This window comes from Engraulis encrasicolus, chromosome 16 (assembly GCF_034702125.1).
Source record: "Engraulis encrasicolus isolate BLACKSEA-1 chromosome 16, IST_EnEncr_1.0, whole genome shotgun sequence".
Lineage (NCBI taxonomy): Eukaryota > Metazoa > Chordata > Actinopteri > Clupeiformes > Engraulidae > Engraulis > Engraulis encrasicolus.
In genome coordinates this window covers 7,205,893-7,230,863 of record NC_085872.1, presented here as the reverse complement: position 1 = coordinate 7,230,863, position 24,971 = coordinate 7,205,893, and the positions used below count along the sequence as shown (strand labels likewise).

Here is a 24,971-nt window from a genome sequence, read left to right as displayed (position 1 = left end):
TGAGTTTATTTATTAATTTATTTATTGAATTTTTCATCCGAAGGCTGTTCTGCTGATATAGTGCTGCTTCAATGAGTGGGCTGATGAGTAGTTGATGGGTTTATAAATTATTGTCAATAAAAATGTTAAAAGATTAAAAAGTCTCTCTCTCTCTCTCTCTCTCTCTCTCTCTCTCTCTCTCTCTCTCTCTCTCTCTCTCTCTCTCTGTCTCTCTCTCTAACCCCACAGGCTGACCAAGCTGGCCAGCATGACTTCCATGGAGGAAGAACTGCACACATGTATCTACCCCTCCTATCTGTGAACCCTGTCTACTTTCCCCTCAGGTGAGGTTTGTTGCATACATTAACCTCAAAAACACAGAGAATGCAAGCCACATCAGTAGTACAAGTGCAAAGTGTCACTTTTCAATGTTTTCAAAGCATCATGCCATTACATTTAGGAGCATTGGTCAGTATTGAGGACTTTTTTCTTCTTTTTGGTTACTTTAAGCCAGGGGTGGGGAACCTATGTCTCTAGGGTCATTTACGTCCAGTCCCCGAAGTAATTTTAATGTTATGAACTTTCACATGGAATATGGCATGTTTTGTAAAGAAATCGTAGAAATTTAATTTGCAATCCAATTAAGTCAGGGGACCTAGTGAAGGTGGGGTCTGTTGAAAAGGTGGCCACCTTCAATAAAGGCCTAAAGTGCAGGGGAAAATCCTGGTTTGTGCTCATAGTACGGCCCTTGGAGGACTAAATCAAATTTGAAGTGGTCCTCGAATTAAAACAGTTTCCCACCCCTGCTTTAAGCTGTCATAATCTGTTACTAACAGCTTTAACGTGTTAGTGATAATGGGCATGTGTCACTGATGTCGGCTGACAGCTCCACATGGCACCAGGCCTGGACTGGGAGAACAAAATGGCCCGGGCATTTTTGGCCCAGACCGGCCCCTCATAATCAGCGGAGCACATCCGACTACTTATTGACCAAGCGGCCTATGCGAAAAGGCGCAATATTCATGCATGAATCTCTCTTTCAGCTACCAGAAAACACCAGGAAATGTGCGCTGACTATATCAACTATTTATTTAAAATGAATCTTAGTTTGGGCAGTGGTTTAGAAATGCAATAGATGACCACGCTCACAGCAAAAGTAATCTAGGCCTACTCTACTTCTCTCTCTAACTCAACCTCATCCTGGTCTGTTTTGACTAGATGAGAAGAGGGAGATAGATTATTTATCACAATGTATGCAGCACTTGCAAAATATCCAAATTAATATAGTATTCAGTGTATAGCCTACTCATAAATTGACCTAGATTAATGTTAAATTGAAGGTTTCTTCTAACAGGTGCATTAGAAGAGGGGTTAATTTCCTGTTATCAAAATGCATCTCTCATTGCATAAGGAAGCTACTTTAATAGCTTGAATGATGAAAGGAAATCATGAACTAACTGTAGCCTATCACCACAATGTTTTAGTGTGTCAAATATGTTAAGAAAGCATTAACATAGGCCTACTGAAGTTTCAAAATGAGCAGTGCTGAAAGTGGTAGGCTACATATAAAATAGTCTCGATAAAACTGTATCAAAAGCTTATTCAAAAGAAATTCTTCAATCATTTATCATTTCTAATTGCCCTGGATAAAATAACAGCTGAGAGAGAGAGAGAGAGAGAGAGAGAGAGAGAGAGAGAGAGAGAGAGAGAGAGAGAGAGAGAGAGAGATAGAGATGCTAGGTCTTTACCTATAGAATATGGTTTGATTGTGCTCCAAGAGGATTGTGCTCCGTTTGCCAAACCTTTTCCACACGCGAGATGCGACAACCGTTACACGACATATGGACATTTTCACTGCGTGGTAAATGTGATTACGCAAACGATCGCTGAATATTTTGCGAGAGTAGGCACCAGTTTGACAGTCTTCGAAACGCATTTGGTGCACGGAATGCTTTAGAACAACACCACTGGTCTTCCATGTAATGCTATACATTTGGCACACTGCCGTGGCTACTTGTTAATATTATTCACGTCAGTGGTTTGGTGTATGGACTATGTCCGCGAGTCGTGCGACCGGTTCAAAGCACTCAAGCACACTTATGGTGGTGGAAATTAATGGCCTATTTAATATTAATGTTTAATGCTGAAGTGAGAGTTGGGGAGAGGCATGGAGTATCCTAAAGTTTGAAAGAACAGATCTTGACTTGACTCATACCTGTCAGGGCTCGTAGAGGCTACTACTGCCGTTCACCTGCTGTCTCCTAGCGTGCTCCTTCACTTCCAACATGCAGAAGTTGTTGTCCCTCTCCTGCTGCTACAACACTACATGCGTGAACACATTATCTTGCCTCTGCTGCAAGTTTTTTTTTAATCCCTTTTCCGCAAGCTTTTCCACACCACCTTTTAGTCTCTCCATCGCTTGTGTCTAAAATTTGTGCGCGTAATGTAGGGTAGGGGTGGGGCCGCAATGAATAGTTAAGTCCGACTCAGGTGCACCAATGGGACACCCCCTCCCTCTACCCCCTTTATGTGTGGGCTGATGTCATTGGAGGAGGGCCGAGGGCCGTCAGCACAAAATTGTGGGCCGCCGGTCACATTTTTTAAAAACATTAATAACAATTATTTTTAAAAACCGACATCACCGGCCCTCTAGGGGCGTCGGCCCACCGGGATTTTGCCCGGTTTGCCAGATTGCCAGTCCAGCCCTGCATGGCACGTTAGTAAACATGCCGTGACACCTCTAGCAGATTTGGTCAAAACAGTTGTTGGATAGATATGCTACTGATTGAGTTAACAGTAGCATGATCACCAACCCCATTCCCATTCCCTCTCTTTACCCTCTACCCCCATCCACACAGTGCAAAGTAAAAACACAATTTAAATCCAACACTCAGAGAGTCGATTTAACATCATCTACAGTGTATTTGACCCCAGAGTACTCTTCGAGTGTTGAAATAACAGTCTTTTTTGCTGTGTACATCAGTACAAACCATACATCACAGTTACAATATGACAATGTACTAAATCAGGCTGAAAAACACTAAAAACCTAGCAAGAACCCACTACAGATTTGACCAACATGATCTCCAAAAATTCCGTGCTCCTAGACACGAATGTTAAGGACACGAAATCCGTCTCCAGGAGCATTTTGCCAAAATTCCGTGCTATTGGACACGAAATTATTTTCCGTGATGGACACACAGAAGTGCTCTCTCTATACTCCCACAGTTCTATGTTTCCACAGACTTGTGTTTTCTCAGGATTTTTCTAATTTCAAATATTTTTTCTCAACAAAAACATTTCTTACTGACAGGTTAGGGTTAGGGATTGTTTTGGTCTGGGCATAGCTGTATTCTTTCATTCATTATATGAATTTGATAGCCTATCAACCAACTGGAAAACTTATTTCTCAAAAATATGTCTTTAATGACAGGTTAAGGTTAGGGAATGTTTTGGTCAGGCACAACTTAAATTGCTATAGCATTATTTTGTTTAGGATTAGCATTTGGTATGTATTTTCTAATGATAGAGTTAACACAGTGCTGTGGGAATATAGAAAGCACTTCTGTGTGTCCATCACGGAAAACAATTCCGTGTCCAGGAGCTCGGAATTTTGGCAAAATCCGTGCTGCTGGACACAGATTTTGTATCCTTAAAGGATTTATCCGGAGTTGGAACAAATTTGCCTGTTTTTTGCATGTTTGGGATGAAATACAGTCACTCTAGAGCAAAATCAAGGCAAAAGGATGCGTTTTGAGAAAGTTTGATAATATCACGTGAGCCTCGTTAGCCATATCAGCTATGAAATATGAAAGATGCGGGCATCGTTTTTCGGCGGTTACACACATTTCAAAAACACAACATTTTAAAGTCTTGCACAGCTCAAAACAACTTCACACTTACCTCGTAATATGTTGAGGGTATCCACACATAAACCGAAGTGTCCAAAGTCCTTCATGTATTCTTGAAAGGTCTGCAGAATGTGTTTTGTGAAGCTACTACCTTGAGAATATCTAAATTACGGCCAAGACAACTATTTGACACTAAAGCCCACCAAGTAGATTGCCGAGTGCGTCGCACCATCAGCTATGATTATTTCCATAGCGAGTAACCACAGCTGATGGTGCGACGCACTCGGCAATCTACTTGGTGGGCTTTAGTGTCAAATAGTTGTCTTGACCGTAATTTAGATATTCTCAAGGTAGTAGCTTCACAAAACACATTCTGCAGACCTTTCAAGAATACATGAAAGACTTTGGACACTTCGGTTTATGTGTGGATGCCCTCAACATATTACGAGGTAAGTGTGAAGTTGTTTTGAGCTGTGCAAGACTTTAAAATGTTGTGTTTTTGAAATGTGTGTAACCGCCGAAAAACGATGCCCGCATCTTTCATATTTCATAGCTGATATGGCTAACGAGGCTAACGTGATATTATCAAACTTTCTCAAAACGCATCCTTTTGCCTTGATTTTGCTCTAGAGTGACTGTATTTCATCCCAAACATGCAAAAAACAGGCAAATTTGTTCCAACTCCGGATAAATCCTTTAACATCCGTGTCCAGGAGCACGGAATTTTTGGAGATCAGGCTGATTTGATCCAACCAGCGCAGAGTCAGCTGATCGTAAAACAAGTACACAGGTCTACTGGTTGCTCAGTTAAGTTACTTGTTTTAGGAGAAAACAGTGTTTCTTTTTTTAACTTTCACCCCACCCCCTCCAGGTGTACCCAGCTGGCCAGCATGGGTTCGATGGATGAGGAGCTCACCTGTCCCATGTGCCGCGACCTCTTCAACCAGGCCTACCTGCTGCCCTGCGGACACAGCCTGTGCCCCAACTGCGTGCGGGAGGCCTGGCGCTGCACGAGCAACAATGGCAGTGGCGGCAGTGGAAGCAGTGCCACGGGGCAGGAGGGGGGCCAGAAGGGGCGCTTTGTGTGCCTGCAGTGCCAGGAGGACCAGCAGGTGGTGCTGTGTGACTGCTGCCCTCCCACCGGAGGAGAGACGGGGAGCAGTAGCGGAGGAGGTGGAGGAGATGGGCATGGAGGCCGCGAGGGGCGTGCTCTGGCGGTGAAGACGTGCCTGCGTTGCGAGGTGTCCCTGTGCGCCCAGCACCTACAGCCTCACCTGGACTGCCCCGCCTTCAGCACACACCTGCTGGTGGATCCTCTGGGAGACCTGTCCCGCCGCAGGTACAGTCATGTAGGCAGCACACCTGACTCAAGTCGTCCGGGCGCTAGTTGCAGCTAGTTGGCAATTGCTTACAAATGAAAAATGAATGGGTTTCAATGGAGCTGCCTGAAATAACTTGGCTACAATTCACTGCCATTCAGGTTTCCCAGTCATCACTTGCCCACAGTCAATCATGGGTGGAAATGCACGTTTTCGACGGTACAATAGGACCAACTGGCCATGCCAGTAACCTTCCAGTAAACATATTTCTCCCCAATATCTCAAACGGCATCTCTGCAGGTGTCCCCAGCACAAAGAGCTGTTCCGCTACTTCTGCAGTGACGACAGCCTGTACCTGTGCCCCGACTGCATCCTGGACGGAGCCCACCGGCACCACCACGTCAGGGGACTGAAGAAGGTGGAGGAGGACTTCAAGGTGTGTAACCCCTCCCCTCCATGCATGAGTGTTGTGCTCTTGAGCAAGGCACCTAACCCCAAAAGCCTCAGCCACTGTGAGCAGGGCCGCTGACAGCTTTGGCTGGGCCCGGGACAAAGTCCTCTGAAAGGGCCCCCCACCCAATACATTCAACGCAATGAGTACCCAATTCTGGGCCCCCCATCTGTCTCCCTGGGCCCAGGACAACTGACCCCTTTGTCCCCCTCTGTTGACTCCCCTGACAGTGAGTATAATGTAATGTTCAGATACGGCCCGTATCAATACTGCAGTCTGATTGTTGAAAGTACTCCGGCTTACCCATATTTAATCAGTTGTGTCAATCTGAAAGGACATGGACACATTTTGTTGTCTGTGCATGTAATTATACACACCCTAATTGCAATAGAAGGCAGCGTATTTTCCCTTTGAAGGTGAGGATGCTTTTGGCTGTCATTTGTTGTAATCTTAATAGACTGTGTCACAGATGTCAACTTGCATTGCTGATCCTGAAGCAGAAATTATTGACTGCCGTAACTGCCTGGCTGTTCACTTGACAGCCTGTACGGCACCCAGTGGTGTAGGTTTGGTTATAAAGCCCTGTTATAAAAGTGCTGTTACCAGAATGGCAATGACTTAGCTGCAATGTATTACTGAAGTCTCTGTGCATTGTCATAGTGGGTGTAGTAGCCTATAGTTCAGTTTTTTAAACGACCATTACAGCTTTCCATTGGTAGAACAGCATGCATTATGGGGATACAAGTGGAGGGGACATAAACATGGCAAATTGTTCACATACTGTATCTTATTTTTGCATTACGTTGCTTGTCAAAAGTGGTCGGTAAAATTTAGGTTCATCCCAAAATTGTTATGCACATGCCTCTACTGTCCACACCAAAACCTATGCCCATGCTGCCCCCCATTCAGGAGTTATGGTTATGTGGCATGTTCAAGCCTGGATCGGATCGGGATGCACAATGACTATTGTTACACAGTCTTCCAGGACACACTGCTGTCAACAAAGTGCCATGTACATTCTTACACCTCCTGATGTTGAATCTGAATATTAAACTTTCCTTTCAGGTGAGGTTACGAGGGCTGCTCCATAAAGCCCGAGATAAAATGAAAGAGGGGGAGAAGCTTCTCAAAGACCATGAGAAAACATTTCGATCGTTGACCGTAAGTGAATTGCACCACTACAGAGATAATCCTTGAATATTGCAGCCTTGAATATGTGTTCTGTATTTTACATGAGTACAGGTGTATTCATTACAGATATATTATAATCAATCGTTAGTTGCTAGCAGCAGTGCCCTGCCACAAACATTTATTATAACAGCAAATCATTCAGTTGGGAGCATTGAATTATAAGAATAAGAACTACTATAACCACTATATTCTCACTATTCAGAGTCTGGGGCCTTGAGTCTTACTTCTCACTACAGCATGTCTGTAACACTGTACATTAAAAAAACACAAAGTGAATTGGACCTTGAATTTTCTCTGAAGCCTGGGGTGTAGGTTGGGTGTGCAAAGAAGACCTTTGTATGCATCTGAACCTAGGATGTGCACAATCTTCCTTCTTCATTGGGTGTGCTGCTGTCGCCCTCACAGTGACTGTCGTCTCTAAAACACCCCAATACAAAGTGTGTTGGGCCTTTTTGTGTCTCTGAAGCCTGGGGTTTGGGTTGGGATGTGCAGCAGTCGTGGCATAGTGGTGAGGGATGTGGCCTTAACATCTAGGAGTTGCAGGTTCGAATCTATTCGTTACTAGTCTTCCCTACACCTCCATCCATGGCTGAAGTGCCCTTAAGCAAGGCACCTATTGCTCCAGCAGGACTGCAACCAATACCCTGTAAATGCCTGTAAATCGCTTTAGGTAAAGTGTAATGTAATGTAATGTCGGTGGAGCGGGTGCAGCTGTCGTCCTCACAGTGACTCTCCTCGCTAAAACACCAAAATGCAAAGCCAGCTGGGCCTTGTTGTGTCTCTAACGCCTGGGGTTTGGGTTGGGGGGTGCCGACCCACTCTTGCAGGAGTCGGTGGAGCGGGAGAAGGCGCAGGCGGAGAGGCTGGGCTGGGGCCTGAAGCAGCAGGTGGAGCGGCTGGTGACGGCGCTGAGGGACAGCACGCAGCACGAGAGGCAGGGGGCCATGCAGAGCCTGACGGAGGACGGCGGGCGCCTGAAGGCTGACCTCAGCCAGACCGACACCATCTGCCAGCACGTGGGCGCGCTGCTGGAGGAGAGGGACCCCTTCCTCCTCATCTGGGTGAGGTTATGATAGTATTTCAGATTTCATCCCAGCAAGGGTCTCTGTTGTACATTTACTGTTGCTGTGCACTGTCGTAGTGGTGTAGTACTACTATAGTACATTTTTTCAGTGACTAACAGCCTTCCACAGGTGGAATGATGTGCATTAAGGGGCTATTAACAAAATAATTGAATATTCAGCTTGTTCCTGTGTGTTGAATAATGTACTTACAGCATACTGGATCATTATGCAGCTCTGTAGCTGCCTGATACTATTCCATTCTTATGGGATCTTTTCAATTGATATTGTCCATTATATTGTGTGATAACATTCGAAGCACCAGATACCGAGATCCTAAAGCATTCTGACTGAAGATACATTATCACACTTCACTAAGCTCTGCACTGATAATACTGAAAAACAGTCATGTGAATACTCTAATTTGTATGTCGCGTTGGGGTCCTGCATCCCTCTGTCGGATGCTATTCTATGTCAGCAACCTTCTCGCAAAATGTTACCCTCCCAATATGCAGGCTGCGATATTGCTAAGCACACATGGGCAAAGCTGTTATTGTGGGACACATGGGAGGTTCAGCAGGCCTGAAGTAAACCACTCTTCCTAATTCCTGTATGCTATGATTATGTTCTTGATTGCAAGTTGCTTTGGATAAAAGGGTCTGCCAAATGTAATGTAATGTAATGTAATGTAATAGAGCAGAGTAGAGTAGAGAAACGTTATTGATCCCCAGGGGGAAATTCAGGTGTGAAGTAGCTACATAAATACACACACAGACACACACAGACACACACAGACACACACACACACACACACACACACACACACACACACACACACACACACACACACACACACACACACACACACACACACACACACACACACACACACACACACACACACGCCAAGAGGTTTCCCGATCTGGGCCAGCTCTGGCATCTCAGGCAGTCCAATCCCCAATAATGATATGTAGGGTATTGTAATGGCTTACTTAATCACCATGCTCAGGGGGCCAATCTGTTTTGAGTTTTGGGTTTTGAGCACTCATATTTAATATCATCAGTATTAATGGTTGTATTTAGTCATTAGTTTTCTTCTGTTTCAGATATGGAAATGTTTTTTACATGCCTGAAACTAAGGAAAACAAATGACTTAAGTTAACAAGAAGACATAATAAACGTGATCCATTTATTAATGGTTGTAGTTGTTGTTTTCCTGTTCTCTTCGCTGGCCTGCTTGTGTTCACCAGGCATTACAATGTGATGACACAAAGTAAGTCACCAGCAATGACTGTATACAACTGCCTCTGTCCGTGCCGTGTACTTTGTAGTTTGAAGATTTGGTGTGGTAACAGAAGACGTATTTCGTCTATTGTTTTAGCTGTGTTTCTGTATTAGAGGTTTCAGACTCCATAGTACATGTTTTTAGATTTCAAATGGGTTGTGTATCTGTGTGCATGTACGTGCATGTACTGCATTTGTGTCTGTCTGTGTATAGAAAAAAAGGAAAGAGGCCAAAATTAGCAGTGAGGATTTTGTGTGTGGTCAGGTCGGTGTGTGTTTAAATTTTGTTTCTAACTTACAGACTGATGAATGACCTAAACTCGCCGATGTTCAACCCGAGGCCTGCGATCATCGACCGCAAACGCATCCTGGAGTACTTGGAGCACAAGTACCGCGAGTTCATCACCGCAACGCTGCACTGCCTCAGTGACCTCAAGAGGGAGCTGTGTAGGTGCCCAAGCAAGCACACACACACACACACACACACACACACACACACACACACACACACACACACACACACACACACACACACACACACACACACATACACACAGGGCCGGATTAAGATGGCCTGGAGCCCCTAGGCTCAAGGTTGCTGTGGACCCCCCAGGAATACAAATTTTACAGCAAATTGACATAGACGGTGTCATAATTCCAAGTTAGGAACTAGAAGCACCCAGAGAGCGCAGACCTCTGTCAAGGAAGCTGCTTGATAGAACATTTGACTATGTTACACCCTAAGTCTTTCTGCCTTCTCCCCGCAATTCAATTTCTGGTCACTAGGGGCGTCTAGATATATAGACCAGCAATGGTGAAGATTTTTTTTTTTTTAAGTCCTGGTTCCGGTCCATGATCCGGATCACCCAAACACACACATCCACATGCATGCGCACACACATGCGCGTGCACACATTCACACACACACACACACACACACACACACACACACACACACACACACACACACACACACACACACACACACACACACACACACACACACACACACACACACACACACACAATTTAGGTGTGTTTTTTAGGGGCCCAAATTTTAGAAGATCAAAAAAAAAAAAAAATTTGTACAATATTTCAGAGGTGCTGCCTTGTTGTTAAAGGTGCACTATGTAGGATGGGGGACAGAGTAGGTATTGCAACTACTGTATGTTGCTCATTGAAACTGTAATGCCTATTTCCACATTTGATCTATTCATGAGTATTTACTAAGTACTAAACTAATATGACCAGTTTTGCAGCTAAAAATGTCTATTTCTGGAAAGTCAATATGGTGGACATGGAGAAGATCCACCTTTTCATGAATGAAAAGTGCAATTTTCCCAGTCATAATGAATACTGAAAAGCATAACATTTGTGAATGGGCAGCATGAGTTCTGGAAATAAAATATTGCACAGTGCCCCTTTGATTTTGATACCACATTTGAAATTCTGAGCTCTCTGCAACCGCAAAGCAGTAAACAACATTCACCCAGTACCCGCACATATTGTGTTTTCACATGTTTTATGTGGCAGAAGACGTGAAGTGATTTCTTGCTCTTTCAGGTTAAGTGTGGCTTGCTTTTGTAGCTCACAAATACAATCTTGATCCCACCCCCTCACAGTAATGCTTACAACTATGCTGATAGCAGTCAAGTTACTGAATTCGTTTTTAGAATGTAGTAGAGCATACCTGATATACTGCACTTGTCTGCCATTTGTTGAATGTATTTTGTTCAAGTTATCGTCACTTGACATACCAAGACCCAGTGTGCACCAATGAGAATCTGATCATTGAAAACTTGCCAATTGCTTTACCAAGTGATGTCTACCTATATCACTCACTTCTTATCATTCATTTGTAGCCCTTGCCTTTTGTACTGTGACAGAACAATATGATGTTTTATCTCATTTTAATCTGAAAGCCTGCATGCATGACTCTCTCTACTACAGTGTCCTTGGCGACTACACTTTGATTCTAATAACACCATACTCTGAAGGACTTATTTGTCAGAATTCAAGATTTCCCCTCCCTTACTTCAGCTACTACTGATGTTATCCATTTGCAAACTGTGATTGCAAAGTACAAAGTATCTGCAGCAAATGCAGTTATTACATTTCTTCCTCTTGTCCTGCAGTGAGCAGCCCACTCACTTTGGACCAGAACTCTGCACACCCTCTCCTCAGCATCTCTGCGGACCTTCGTACCGTCGAAAGGGTGAAGACGCGCAGGCCGCGACCCGCGCACCCTGAGCGCTTTGACCACTGGTCCCAGGTGCTGACCTCACAGACCTTCTCCTCAGGGACGCACTACTGGGAGCTGGAGGCCCACGGCTTCTGGGACATTGCCGTCTCCTACACCAGCATCCAGAGAAAAGGCAAACTAGGCACAGCCTTTGGAAATAACAAGGTAGGCTATATAGTGACATTTTATTGTGCATTCCTTTTATTATCATTTTATATTTACTAATTGCCAAAACACATTTCTCTTCTTCTTTCTACAGTAAAATAATAACTATTATTATTATCATTATTGTTGTTGTTGTTGTTGTTATTAATAATAATATAATTGTTATCATTATTGTTGTTGTTGCAGTTGTTGTTACTATTAACTGATTTTACAAGGCAGCAGATAACGCTTGGTTGATTGCCAGGTGTCCTGGAGCCTCACGCAGCAGCACGACAGGAAGCTAGCAGTCTGGCACAACCGCCGCAAGACCCGCCTCTCCACCCAGATGAAGGGTGCGCGCGTGGCCCTGGCCCTGGACTACGACGCTGGCACCATCACCTTCTCGGAGGTGGGGTCGTCCTCCATGCTGACGCACCTCTACACCTTCAACGCCACCTTCACCCAGCCTGTGTGCCTGGGCTTCGGCCTCTACAAGCCAGACCTGCGTAGCCGCATCTCCATCGTCAAGATGTGCCCGGCCGGCCCGCTCTCGCCTCCACTTCAGGACTCTGGTGCTGCTGCTACTACAGACGGCTGAGCTCTCTGGCCAACGTTCTCCTGGAACTTCTTACTGTGGCTGAAGCTGTGGCCCTGCATGGTCAGGACCACTCATTCTCTGACTTTATTTATTTATTTTTTTGATTATTGCTATTATTTGCGGATCTATCCTCCTTGCATGGATGATGCTATCAGGGCTACAGTGAAAGTTAATTGAAGTCAGCACAGTGCAGAGATGAGTGTTCATAGTCTAAGGTTGTTGAAGGTGTACAGTACAGTTTGCCTCTCCGGTAAACGATTGCTGCTGCTGCTGGCTGACTGAACTCAGAAAACAAACCAATGCACTGCTCTCATCACTACTGCAGCTTTCTTGATTAGTTAACATGATCTGCTCCCATCACCAAAGCCAAATTACAAAGAGGAAAACAAATGGATGGATTATGATGATGAAATGTTCACTTGTTACTTTCAGGACCCCTTCGGAAATGAGACGTTGCACCTCAAGGGGCTTATCCTAATAAATGAAATCAAATACAAATTTGATTTGACGTGTACACAGTGTCATGAGCTCAGCTCAGTATTATCGCGTTGTCGTTTAAATCGTGTTGTACTATGTTCATGTTGTATTCGTACACCTATGAGCTTACCAAGAGTGCCACGGATAGGTCTGCAGATATGCAGGTATGTCCAGGTTATGACTCCGCGGGATGCTGGAATAAGGCACAGTTCCAGCCTTTTTGCCGCTAAGATTCTCCTACACAATGTTCATGGGGGGGAGGGGGGGACTGTGGCTGATTTACAATGAACAGGATGCAAAATTTCAGCAAGCAGACGTTCGATCATCAAAAGGGTGGGGTGCCTCCTCCTCCTCCTCAAGGGCAGTGCCCAAATCTGTCACAAGGTGGACTCTGTGACTCGGCATCTCTCTCTCTCTCTCTCTCTCTCTCTCTCTCTCTCTCTCTCTCTCTCTCTCTCTCTCTCTCTCTCTCTCCCTTTCTCTCTCTCTCTCTCTCTCTCTCTCTCTCTCCCTCAGTCTCTCACACACATTCTCTTTCAATCTATGTCTCGTTCTTTTTTCATTGATATCTCTTTTTTGCCCATTGTATGTTATGTTGTTTTACCTATGATGATGATGGTGATTTTTTTTTCCTATGCATAGAAAACAGACAAACTTGCAAAGTATTTCCGAGGAAAAAATATGTTTTGATATGGAGAACCTCAGATGTAGCATAGTACAGTACACCACAACTAAATAGACACAGCACACTACATTTAGAACAAAACATACGAATAGAAAAGTGTGAAGAATGTGGACTGAAGAAATCTGTGTAGTGTATGCCATTTAATTGAATACATTAGATATTGCTGACATGTCAATAAATTCTATTTGTGTTGTTTACATCTTAGTTTGCTTTTATTGTGTATGGGTGTATATATTTTCCAACAAAACATATTTAAATAGTTGATGAAAACAATACACTAAGCTGAGAATTTGAGTGAGTGTGAATTTGTGTGGTGTGGTAGAGAGAGAGAGAGAGAGAGAGAGAGAGAGAGAGAGAGAGAGAGAGAGAGAGAGAGAGAGAGAGAGAGAGAGAGAGAGAGAGAGAGAGAGAGAGAGAGAGATTGAGCGTGGGAGGGTGAGTTTTAGGGGAGGGTCCAGTGGCTTTAGTGGTGAGAAGGACTGTCGCATGTATTACAGATCAAAGGCTATTTCCATCCCTCAGGAGGACTGCTCCACTCCACACGTCTCTGAGGAACTATACAGGGCTCCCGTCAAGCTGAAACAGGTGAATTATACCTTCATTATATTGCTTGGGAATGTTTACTTACTCTTCTTCTTCTTTTTCACTTCTAAATCCCTTCAACTGGTTTGCTATATGTAACAGTAAGTGGAATGACAATGTAGAGATGATGCAGATAAGATATAGGTGTATCTGATTTGTTCGTTTTAATGTGTTACTACAAATTTGACCAGACCTTATCTGTATTTTATGGAAAGTTGAAATTGAAGATGTTAATACTGTTGATGATAAAAATGAATTACACACATTTACATTTTGTAGACAGAGGTTCAGAGGTTGATTATAGTCTGAAGAAAGTGTAAATAAATCAACGGTCACTAATGAAATTAGTCATAAAAGTCTCTGCAGGAATTAATTCCAAGCAAGCCGGCAAAACCAAGTCATACATCAGAGTTTACTACAAGTAAAGACGATGAATCAACATTTAACAAATAATAGAAATTCAGAAACTTGGGGGTGGGCTTCATGCATATTTAAAAATAGAATTTAAAATGTGTTTGTTTTGTCACACGTAGCAGAAATAAAGAGAGGGGATAGACTGTATAAGCGGCAGGGCAGTGGGAGGAGGGGTTGGAGGGAGGGAGGGGGGGCATGTTGTGGAACGTCAGGAGGGAGGGAAAGCGTGTGAAAGACAGATGGTCTCTCAGTGGAGTTGTTCCTTTTTCTCTCTCTCATTCTCACTCCCTCCTGGCTGGTTTCACCCTCTTGCTGACAGCAATCCAAAACCTTACCTCATGCCCTCCTCCCTTATCTCTCTCTCTCTCTCTCTCTCTCTCTCTCTCTCTCTCTCTCTCTCTCTCTCTCTCTCTCTCTCTCTCTCGCTCTCTCTCTCTCTTCCAGCTCCCCCTTACCTGTTTTCCTGCTGTCATTAGAATCCACACGTAACTCACACATCTCACTCTCTCCTCCTTCCGTTATCCTGTTCTTCCCAGGCCTTACTTTGGATAGGATGAAGATGGCTGTCAACTGACATTTTCAAGCTCGTTGCTTCCCTCAGCCATTCTTACAAGCTGAAGAGGGGGGCGCCCTTGTTACTACGAGAACAACAATATTTGGGGAAACAGAAAAAAACAGCTAAAATAGCTATAACTTGGCACTCATGTAATTCACAAATTAGTGTGATGTGTGCATTACAGTGTAATTGAGACAACACACATAGTTTGGCAAATCTGAATTATCAGCAGTTAGACTTAAAGTCTTCACACTTCTCAGGCAACAAGTGTAAAGTCACTTTACAGCTGTTTGGTTGGGTTTGGCAAACTGCAAGTGTCCCCTCAACACCTGCTACATAGTAACTCTTTGCCACACCTGTAGCCACACAGCAGTGGCATTATATGAATGCCTTCCAGGGCCATTCACGTCATCTGATCTGACACAGCAAAAATAGAAAATAAAAAATCAGCCAATAGCCAGGTGAGGTTGCAGTCAGGTGTAGTGAGATTCCATGGCCACTCCAGGTATGGTGGGAGGTGTGCATGCACAGGCCCGAGGTTGCGGGGCCGGGCTGCTCGTCACCCTGCTCCCCAGCCTGATGCTGATGCTGCTGTTGCCATGGGGACCCCAGGGAGCTCAGGCCCAGAACGACACTGAGCCCATCATGCTGGAGGGCAAGTGCCTGGTCGTGTGCGACTCCACCCCATCCTCCGAGCCGGCGGGCAACGCGCTGGGCATGTCGGTGCGCTCAGGCACTGGGCGGGTGGCCTTCTCCGTCACTCGGCAGACCAATCATGAGCCGACAGACATGAGTAATCGCACCATGATCATTTACTTTGACCAGGTAAAAAGCACTTCTCAATTTTCAATTCTCAACTTGTATTTGTTTTATCAATTGAGCAGCATAATGTACAGTATATGCTATTAAATCGCTGTTTCTATTCCATTCTTTTGTCCTTGTCCAATTAAGATTTTGGTTAATGTGGGGGCTCATTTCGACCAGGAGAGCAGTGTCTTCTTGGCTCCCAGAAGGGGTGTGTACAGTTTCAATTTCCACGTGGTGAAGGCTTACAACAGGCAAACCATACAGGTGAGAGAACCCACATTTCTTCTGTGACAGAACAGACAACCTAAAGGCACTACTTCATGACCTATACTTTGGCACTACTCTATAAACAGTACAAATCATCTTTATATGTTGTTCATTTTTGTCAAAAGATAAATAACCTCTTTGTGCAAAGTCTATGTAATAAACTTACTACTGTATCACCAAAATTGTAATGACCAAATGACCCAGACTATATACTTGATGCTCTTGGTAGGTCATAGCAATGTGCTATGACATAACTGGCCGGGCCCTCCTAGTGACGCAACACCTTTGGCGTTGCTACTAATCAGGTCAAGAACGCTTTCTGAAGTCCGGAGAACTCGGAAACTCCACCCACTTTGTAGGGAAGCAATCAACATTGAGCAGCTTCAACGGCCCTGGGTAGAGGTGTGTTCAAAGCAGTGCCGCGGTTTAAGCAGAGATGTTCTATTGGGACTAAGATAATGTTTGGTTTGAACTTTGGCACAGCCCTCTCTGGCCTCCACCAGTAGCAAACCAAGGGAGGTGGGTCAACCATGCCGTTTGAGAAACGTAAAGAGATTTGAAAGTCGATGATAATCAGGCTAACGACGCAGTTCTTTGAATATTTCACACAGACACAAATGACAATAATATGGTAGTTAATGAATCACCTGTTCATTGTGTGACAAAGGTAAGCCTGATGCTCAATGGCTGGCCCATGGTATCAGCCTTCGCTGGGGACCAAGATGTGACCAGGGAGGCAGCCACCAACGCAGGCCTGGTGATCATGGAGAGGGGGGACAAGGCCTACCTCAAGCTGGAGCGGGGCAACCTGATGGGCGGGTGGAAGTACTCCACCTTCTCTGGTTTCCTGGTCTTCCCCCTATAGATGAAGAGGTCGCTGGGTTCTTTCCATTTTCCTAACTCCCGTCCTCACTTGTGCTTGTGACCTCGTGATGGCTGACACAAGATGTCATTGATGACAGAAGTTTCATTCAAAATGTCGCAAAAGCGCAATTCAAAGATAATTTTCTCATTTGCAATTGGGATGCAGTATGGGGAACAGTCCCCCAAACCGTGTGGCTAGGCTGACAGCGGAGAAACTTTTATTGTTTTCTCCACGGAGACGGGGCATCAGAGAAGCACGTGGCCACAAACACAGGTTGAGGACGGCAGTTAGGATAATGGAATGCACCCGGGTCAAAGACGTGCAAAATGGCATTGTCATTCAGTGTAACGGATACCTTCTGCTGACTATAACGGTAAAAAAAACATGATCTTTAAATTGTTTCAAGTGAATGGATGACAGTCGAGGCTTTCATGAATTCACTGGGAAAAAATTAAATAAAAAGAGTCATGTTTTTTACAGTTACAGTCAGCAGAAGGTATCCGTTACACTGAATGACAATTTCATTTTGCACGTCTTTGACCCAGCCCTCGTCACTGTCAGGAGGGAGGGGAGAATGGAGGAGGTCAGGTGGAGTGATGGGCACAGTTGCAGAACTATAAATGGCAATCCTTCCTCATGAGGTAAATGACAAAAAAGTACCAAGAGTTACTGAAATGGAGGATCTTCAACTGCTTTTTATCTAAGGATATAATTGCATAGAGAGAGACCATTCTTTTTGTGTGCCCTCTTAGTGAATTATATATTGGATTGGGTGGGGTTGACGGGTGCATGATCTATTGGAATTACACTTCTGACAGTTCTGAATTATTCTGCCATCTTAAATTTACAGGACTTTAGCAGTGGATAACACAGTGTTTCAGCAAAATTGACTACAATTTGTATTATTTATTTTGAGATTGAAACGATAGAAATCCAAACTCCAGAAATGATGTGTAAGATGATCTCTTTCTCAAAGCATCTTAAAAACTATTTTAGTTGCTGATAATCTCACCATTCCTCTTGTCGAAGTGCACTGTATCCTGGTTTAACCCATTGAAATAACATATAATGCTTGCCTGCTTGTGTTCAGCTGTACATTTGCATTTACAATAAATTTGTATATGTTCAAAAGGATATTAAATGGAGTTAACTATAAACTTTCTCAGTTTGTTCATTACACCAAAAGTAGGCTGGCTGTGACAGTACATCATTTCCTCCAATAGAGCCATCCAAAGCATCCTCACCCATTGTGATTGGACCACATTACTGATCATGGCAGCTGTTTGTAAATATAGCCCACACAGCACCGGAGCTGGCTCGGCACTGCTGAATGTTGCAGAGGGAACCAGTACCCAGTACCCGTACAACGCAGCACACAGGAGCTATGCTCCTCATAGCGCCACTACCGGACTGCAGGCAGATGGACTTTTTTGGCAAACCTGTTCTCTGTCATGCAGGACTCCCGTGGATCTAGCACCGGGCCATGTCAGAGCCAGTCAGTAACGCTACCATGCTTCAGGGAGAGAGAGAGAGAGAGAGAGAGAGAGAGAGAGAGAGAGAGAGAGAGAGAGGGAGAGAGAGAGCATGAATTCCTTGGGAATGTCTCTGTGTTTCCTATGGTAGTGAAAGGCATGTTTGCATGACATATACTTGAATGTATGGGCCTACAACACATAGGGTAGGCCCTAGTTTAGGCTTAGAGTTGTTTGCCTATCACAATTGTTGAAGAAGAATGCAGGTGGCCTGTGGAAGGACATACACATCATGGTGAAAAGTTTCAAAAACAATGTTCAAAATGTGAGTAAAACTCTCTGGACAATCTGAATATGCAATATGGGCTAGTGGCTGTCAGTTAAAGAATGCAGCTTTTGTCCAAACAAAATTAGTCCAAAAAAATGCTTGAAATATTTTTGCCCTCATTTCTGGTCTAAAATAATATTCTAAAAGCTCATCCTGAACCTTTCTTTATTCCTTAATTCCTTTCATGTATTCCCCTATTAAGACAACATTGTAGACCTGCTAGGTTATAGGCCAGACCTACACGTTTTTTCCCCAATCATTTTTATTGGCCAACTATTATATTTTAATAAATGAAACCAGCCTGACGGCAAGCCAGATCTATCTGGCACTGGAGTTGGTTTACAAAACTCCACAATGGTCTATTTATAATTGACAGGTAGGCCTAGGCCTACACAATTGACAACACAAGCACGGGCGTAAAATTGCGTATGGACACTATGGACGTGTCCATACCAATATTTGGATACGTTGAAAATGTCCATACCAATTTTGAAGGGGTAATTGAATAAATGGTTAACTTTACCCTCATCAGTACCTTCTGCCAAAGACGGCGTGTCATTGGTGGGGACAGCCTTGCTATCTGTGATTGGCTCATCTTCCTGCACTAGTTATCGTTGCTAGGTTGGTAGCTAAGCGCGTGGGGACAGCAGAATGACAGCTGACGAGAATAACAGAAATATTCAGCTCTAATGGAATAACGGGAAAACAGCTGCCAACGGATGGTCTACTGGTATACGCCGAGTCGTCATGTCTGCCTCGGGTAGGAAAAGGAAACTGACGGACATAAGAGGCTATTTCACCAAGCCAGCGGTAAGTTTATCACAGAACAGCCGTAAAAACCTGTTCGGTCACGTCCCCCCTCAGTGAAATGTCGCTTCACACACTGTGGAGGCGGACGTCCGAGCTGCTAAAATGACATCTAAGTTTTGTTTAATGCTGTCTAAGTAGCTGTAAATGCCGTGGCTTTAACGGATAGGTGTAGAAATGCACCGCGAACTGATTGCACAAAACGTTTAGACCTCATTACTCTGATCTGATCTGTCTTGTTTTAAGCTAGTCGGTTAATGCTACGGGTCACAGACATAGCCTAGATCTATGGCTACGGTTAGCATCTTAGAACTCTGTAATGATGACAACAAACTAACCGTATTCATTGATACAATAATACAGTTTAACGTTCAATATTCTATCGGTTATAGACATACTGTGTTTTCGTGGATGCTACATTTGATTCAACGGGGTCGGGCTAAACATGTTACATTTCTTGTCACTTTCCTCATTTAGAAGTTCTAAGCCTACCGGTAACTAAGTTGCTACGAGTCATTGCGTGGCTACTGATATGACTTTTATGAAGACATCCTGTATTCTGTATATGCTACAAAAGTATTGATAGGGTCCCAAAGAAAAACAAATAATAATCTGTCATTATCATGCATTGTGTTCTACAGCCACAACAAGACAACAGCTCTGCAGGTCAGCCACACCACAACAGCTCTGCAAACCTATCTCCACCAGCCAGACAGGTAGGCCTATACTGTATTTCATGTGGCTTTCAAATGTGCCATTGACAGCTTAAATGAACTGTAATAATCACATAATGTTGAAGGCAAATTCAGACATTGCTCTACTTGAATAGGATGCACCAACAACAGATGTAAACTGTGTTATTATTATTTGTAGTATTATTATTCATTGGGTACAAAAGACAAAAAAAAAAATCTGTCATGTAAGTTATGTCTCACTGTGAATAACCTGAACAAGAATTAATAAAAATTTTGCTGGACCTTAATATTTTGACTACTGGTGTTTTATTTTTGCGGGAACTGTACAGAGCTGATAAATTCTCACTGGTAACTATAATGGTACTCATCTATGCAGTGTGCACTTAAAACTTCATCAGTTAATTTACACACAATTAAAATCAATCAAAATGCCCCAAGACTGCAGCACCCAAACTCATATTACCTGCTTTACTTACTCAGATCCTGATTTTTCAGAAATAACAAAACATCTTACACATGCCAGACACTTTAATTATTTGCTTACCAAAAAAAAAAAATCTCAATCTTGTGCCCTGTGAATCAAAAGGGTTTTGTCACTATCCACTCCAGAATTGGTTTAAATGCTGGAAATTGCGTCTAAAAAATTCAATTTTTTCGGGGAGAGAACCTCCAGACTAAACGCAACGTACGGACACATTATGTCCCCACCAATGTCAACAACATTGTTACGCCCTTGACACAAGCACACTTGACAGGAAAATAATAAAACAAAACTTAACAAAAACACGTGAAAGAAAGAAAAAAACGTGGCACAAAGAGTAGAGACATACACAAAAAAATTAAACAAAAAAACAAAAACTAAAACAATAGGCCGACGGAGAAGGAACCAAACATCACATTCGTCCGCAATTGGCTTTGTAACCTGAAAAGCATCCTTCAAATATGTCAAAAATTCAATGTCTTTTCAGAGACACCCACCATTAATCCATTGCATGATTATTACAGTGGGGAATGGTGGTCAGAGAAGCATCAATACTCGCAATTAATGTCGCGATGGAGGGTCGGGTTAAATTGTGTTTTCTCTTGCCTTTTAAATTACATCGCTGTGATCGGGCAGCCTCTCTGATCTGTAGGCCGCATTTATTACAGAGGCAACCAAACTATGCCACCGACCGATCTCCATTATCGCCTCCCGCCCAGTTTGTCCACACTACGAAAAGACAGACGTTGGCCTCAGCCAATGCCGTGGGTAATTGTTGCCGGTCTGTGAAGTCGATAACCAATGGCAAGGAAGCGGATAGGATCCCTAGAACATTAGGCACTGGCAAGAATGTTAGTTCCTGCTCTACACACTCGCCGTTTCCTGTAATCGTACAGTGTTGTGAGACGGAGAAAGCCATGTGTGTCGATCCAAAGGTAAATTTAGCACCCTGAAATTATAACGGAGAATGTCATAGCGATGGATGGTAACGTTATTAACCGTTATTTTATCAGAAAAACTGCCGCAATGGCATACAAAAACCTTCGCGGCCTTACTCGAGTCTGTACGTAGACAGGCTATGGTTTTTGTAGCACGTTGCTGTGGTTTGGTCCGGTTTGTTGATGAGAGGGATTGAAAGAGAACCCGAATGAGAGAGTTTGGTATGAGACTTCGTTAATGAATGAGATCGTAGCTAATGTATACCGTAACAACATCAAACTTGACACGGGATGTATCAATATATGGAGTAATCGTTAGCAGAAGCTAACGTTTGTCGAAGCTAAATGGTGGCTGTTGACGGGGTTTGTTCAGGAGCTAGCTACCTAAGGACTTACGACTGGCTTGATATAAGAGTTTCATCACAGATAGCATCTCCACAGCGAACAGGCGCAAAGGTTACTTTCTATGTAGTTAAATCACCTACACAATTCAGCATTACTTTTATCGTACAATCTTAGACATACCTTCTCTCAATTCCGTCTTTTTGCGCGAGTACATAAAACGCTAGCTAGTAAGCGCTCCATCAGTCAAGTACATTTGGAGTCTTCAAGTCAAGCCAAGTGTTGTAACTTAGCTGAATTTAGGTTACTTTAACTGTGTCCTTGAGTTACGAGCCAATAACCTGATTACATTTTAGCTTCTGTAACATTGGAATGTTGCTGCAGATAACAAGACGATTGCGAAATGAGAGAAAAGGGCGCTAGATGCTCAACGAGCACCAGCTGTAAGGTGATGGAGCACACCTCTAACGTGAAGTTGTTGTCCCGTTCTCTTGTAGGAAAACGGCAACATTGGATGTTGTCACTGACAGGCGCCTCTGTCGTGGCTCCACAGAGAAGCAAGTGGATACTTCAAGTAAATAAGTAAAAAGGGAGGGGAGGAAGAGGCGAAGGTCTAGCAGGGGGAGCTGGGCAGGTGAAACCCCTCTTCATCCCAAACCTCACTCCCAACGTTTCCCATGCTAAAGCCTCTTGAAAACGCCTTCCAAGATTTTCTATTGCTCACCTGTGAGAGAAATAAGGTGTGTTTACTTCTATTAGATTTTTTTCGAAGTTTTTTTTCCGAAAGTTTTCCCCATTTTCTTCCTCTTCTCATAACCCTGACACTTTTCAATCTATTCCCACAGTGTTCTCCTTTCTACCTGACTGCTGTATACTGAGTCACCTGCTGATTGTTTCTGGATTCCAACAGTATACACGCGCACACACTTAAGTACTGTTGATTTGTGGACCGGCATCATGGCCGACCCAATCATGGACCTCTTGGATGACACGCCGCTGTTCAACCTGGACGCCCTTCCAGAGGACGCGTTTGGTCAAGGCTCCTCAGACCCAGTGGAGGAGGCTATGAAGCTGGCTCTGGGCCAGGTGGACCCTCCCTTGGACCCTGGTGCTGCAGTGCTCGGCGACCCCCTGGCCCAGGTGAACACAGTCCCTGCGGTCAGTTCAGTCACAGTCCCCCAGGTGGCCCAGGCCGTGGCCCCTGCACAAGTAGCAGTAGCAGCAGCATCTCCAGCTACAGTCCCCACAGTGCAAGTCCAGACCCAGCAGCCCATACAAGTCTCCTTAGCGCAGGGCGTGCCGGTGTCCATCCAGGCCCCCATTTCCGTTCAGGCAATGCCTCAGACGACGCTGTCGGTGGCCAGCAGCGGGGCCGCCACCATGCTCATGAGCTCGCCGCTGACCATGTCGGGCGGGCAGACCACCACGCTGCAGCTGCAGCCCCACCAGTTGGCCAGCCTCACCCAGCAGGTGGGCGGGCAGGGCGCCCCCAAGATCGTCATCCTCAAGAGCCCCCAGGGCCAGGTGCTGCAGGGCTCCGCGCCGGGCAAGGTGACCATCGCGCGGGTGCTGACCGGCACGCAGCTCCGGCCCGGCATGTCCATCGTGCCCGGCGGTGCCACCGTGCTGAACGCGGCCACCCCGGGCCAGGCCCAGGTGAAGCTGGGCACAGGTGTGCAGCGGCTCGTCCAGACGGCCAATGGGCCGATGAAACAGGTGCTGCTGACGTCCATGCCGCAGTCACAGGTGCAGACGCAGCCGGTGCAGATCCAGACGCAGGCCGGCGCCCTCGGGCAGACGCAGGTGCAGAAGGTGCAGCTCCAGACGGCCGGGCAGACCACCGCACAGGTGCAGCTGCAGGCGCCGGTGCAGACGACACAGGTGCAGATACAGCCGCAGACGCAGCAGGTGACCCTGCAGGCGATGCCAGGGCAGGCGCAGACGGTGGTGACGAGTGCCACGACGACAGGCGTCACGGCAACCGCAGTCCGACCCCAGGGGGTCACGCTTTCCACGGTGAACCAACAGGTGAGTGTCGTCTTACCCAAGTGGTCTTTTGCTTTCTTCGGCCGCTGCTCTGCGTCCTTGTAGAGAACGATAAAGTCCCCCCATTGTCAGCCTAGGCATAGCAAATTACCTTTAAATTATACTTTTGCTCAATGTAATAAATACATATTTAATACAACTTCTATCATCTATGACCTTGGTTCACATCACAAGGCCACAAGCAAAAGGAGAAATGGAATATAGTAAGTTTGAGTTGGACCCAGGTAGAAGGTAGTGCTATCCATTTACTTGGGTGCCAGCATTAAGTTCCACAGTGGCCCCAGGCTTCGTTTCCTCATCCCGTCCACAGATTTAGCGACCCGTCAGGTCAGTTCTACCGTCTTTGTGGCGATCAAAAACCTTAACTTCAATTGGATTCTATTTGAAATAGGCCTGAACAGCAGATTGTGAATTTTGGCTCAAATGCCTTTTCTGTAGACTGCCCCCTTACCTCCCTGGAGAGTTTTTAAGATCGGATGTGGATCGATCGTGTTATATTTTCCATTAGGAATGATAAAGTAAAGCCTCAGCTCTCTTGTTTTCTTCCTCTGCAACCAACAAAACCTCTCCCATCTTTTTGCCCATGGATCACATCTTTTTTCTCCCATCCACGTTCCTTCCCTCACACCAGGGCGAGCCGAAGAGGATCACACTGGTGCTTCAACAGCCCTCCCAGGCAGGGGGCCAGGCCGGTACGGTGGCCGTGAGCGGAGCCGGAACTGGGGCAGCGGTGGCGACTGTGGCAACCACGGCAGCTGGCGCAGGGCAGGCGCAACAGCAGCCCAGGCTAGTGCTGGGGTCTCTGCCAGGGAAGCTGGTGCTGCAAGGGGGCCAGCTGGCTGCCCTCACCCAGGCCCGGGCCGGGCAGTCGGGGACACAGCCAAAGGTGCTCACCATCCAGCTGCAGGTCCAGCAGCAGCCCAACCAGCAGGGTGGCCCCAAGGTGGGTGTGGACTAGACTGAGCACTCTACGATAAGCTCTGACGAGTCAAGCCCTGTTTGTTTGGTAGATTTTTTTTCTTTTGTAATGTTTGTTTTTTGTTTTGTAATGTTTGTGTTTATTTAGGCTTTTTATACTGTATGTTTGAG

General features: G+C 45.0%; 3 protein-coding genes across 4 annotated transcripts in view; all 3 read left to right on the top strand.

Moving 5' to 3' along the window:
• The first annotated feature begins 285 nt into the window (after positions 1-285).
• On the top strand, positions 286-12,120 carry LOC134465957 (E3 ubiquitin-protein ligase Midline-1-like). The gene is made up of 9 exons (XM_063219855.1): positions 286-323; positions 4,702-5,169; positions 5,450-5,585; positions 6,666-6,761; positions 7,619-7,852; positions 9,103-9,125; positions 9,438-9,583; positions 11,272-11,543; positions 11,788-12,120. Exons 2-9 carry the CDS (start codon positions 4,721-4,723, stop codon positions 12,118-12,120), a joined length of 1,689 nt encoding a protein of 562 aa, XP_063075925.1. The 5' UTR covers positions 286-323; positions 4,702-4,720.
• Positions 12,121-15,326: 3,206 nt separating this feature from the next.
• On the top strand, positions 15,327-16,773 carry cbln12 (cerebellin 12). The gene is made up of 3 exons (XM_063219854.1): positions 15,327-15,659; positions 15,786-15,905; positions 16,576-16,773. The coding sequence occupies exons 1-3, from the start codon at positions 15,327-15,329 to the stop codon at positions 16,771-16,773; spliced, it is 651 nt and encodes a 216-aa protein (XP_063075924.1).
• Positions 16,774-21,413: 4,640 nt separating this feature from the next.
• The window catches only part of chd8 (chromodomain helicase DNA binding protein 8), a 42,783-nt gene continuing 39,225 nt past the window's right edge, over positions 21,414-24,971 (top strand). Inside the window, exons 1-4 of one of the 2 annotated variants that reach the window (XM_063218499.1) lie at positions 21,414-21,491; positions 22,334-22,576; positions 22,682-23,864; positions 24,514-24,825. In XM_063218499.1, the coding sequence (XP_063074569.1) occupies positions 22,794-23,864; positions 24,514-24,825 (1,383 nt within the window). In that variant the 5' untranslated portion in view covers positions 21,414-21,491; positions 22,334-22,576; positions 22,682-22,793. The remainder of the gene's footprint in view (positions 21,492-22,333; positions 22,577-22,681; positions 23,865-24,513; positions 24,826-24,971) is intronic. The other variant, XM_063218500.1, reaches the window with a different exon arrangement.

Coding starts and splice junctions, on each gene's coding strand:
- LOC134465957 (XM_063219855.1), top strand. CDS start 4,721: ATGGGTTCGATGGATGAGGAGCTCACCTGTCCCATGTGCCGCGACCTC. Junction 9,126..9,437: donor TTACAATGTGATGACACAAA/GTAAGTCACCAG, acceptor TCTAACTTACAG/ACTGATGAATGACCTAAACT. Junction 11,544..11,787: donor CAGCCTTTGGAAATAACAAG/GTAGGCTATATA, acceptor GTTGATTGCCAG/GTGTCCTGGAGCCTCACGCA.
- cbln12 (XM_063219854.1), top strand. CDS start 15,327: ATGGCCACTCCAGGTATGGTGGGAGGTGTGCATGCACAGGCCCGAGGT. Junction 15,660..15,785: donor TGATCATTTACTTTGACCAG/GTAAAAAGCACT, acceptor TGTCCAATTAAG/ATTTTGGTTAATGTGGGGGC. Junction 15,906..16,575: donor ACAACAGGCAAACCATACAG/GTGAGAGAACCC, acceptor TGTGTGACAAAG/GTAAGCCTGATGCTCAATGG.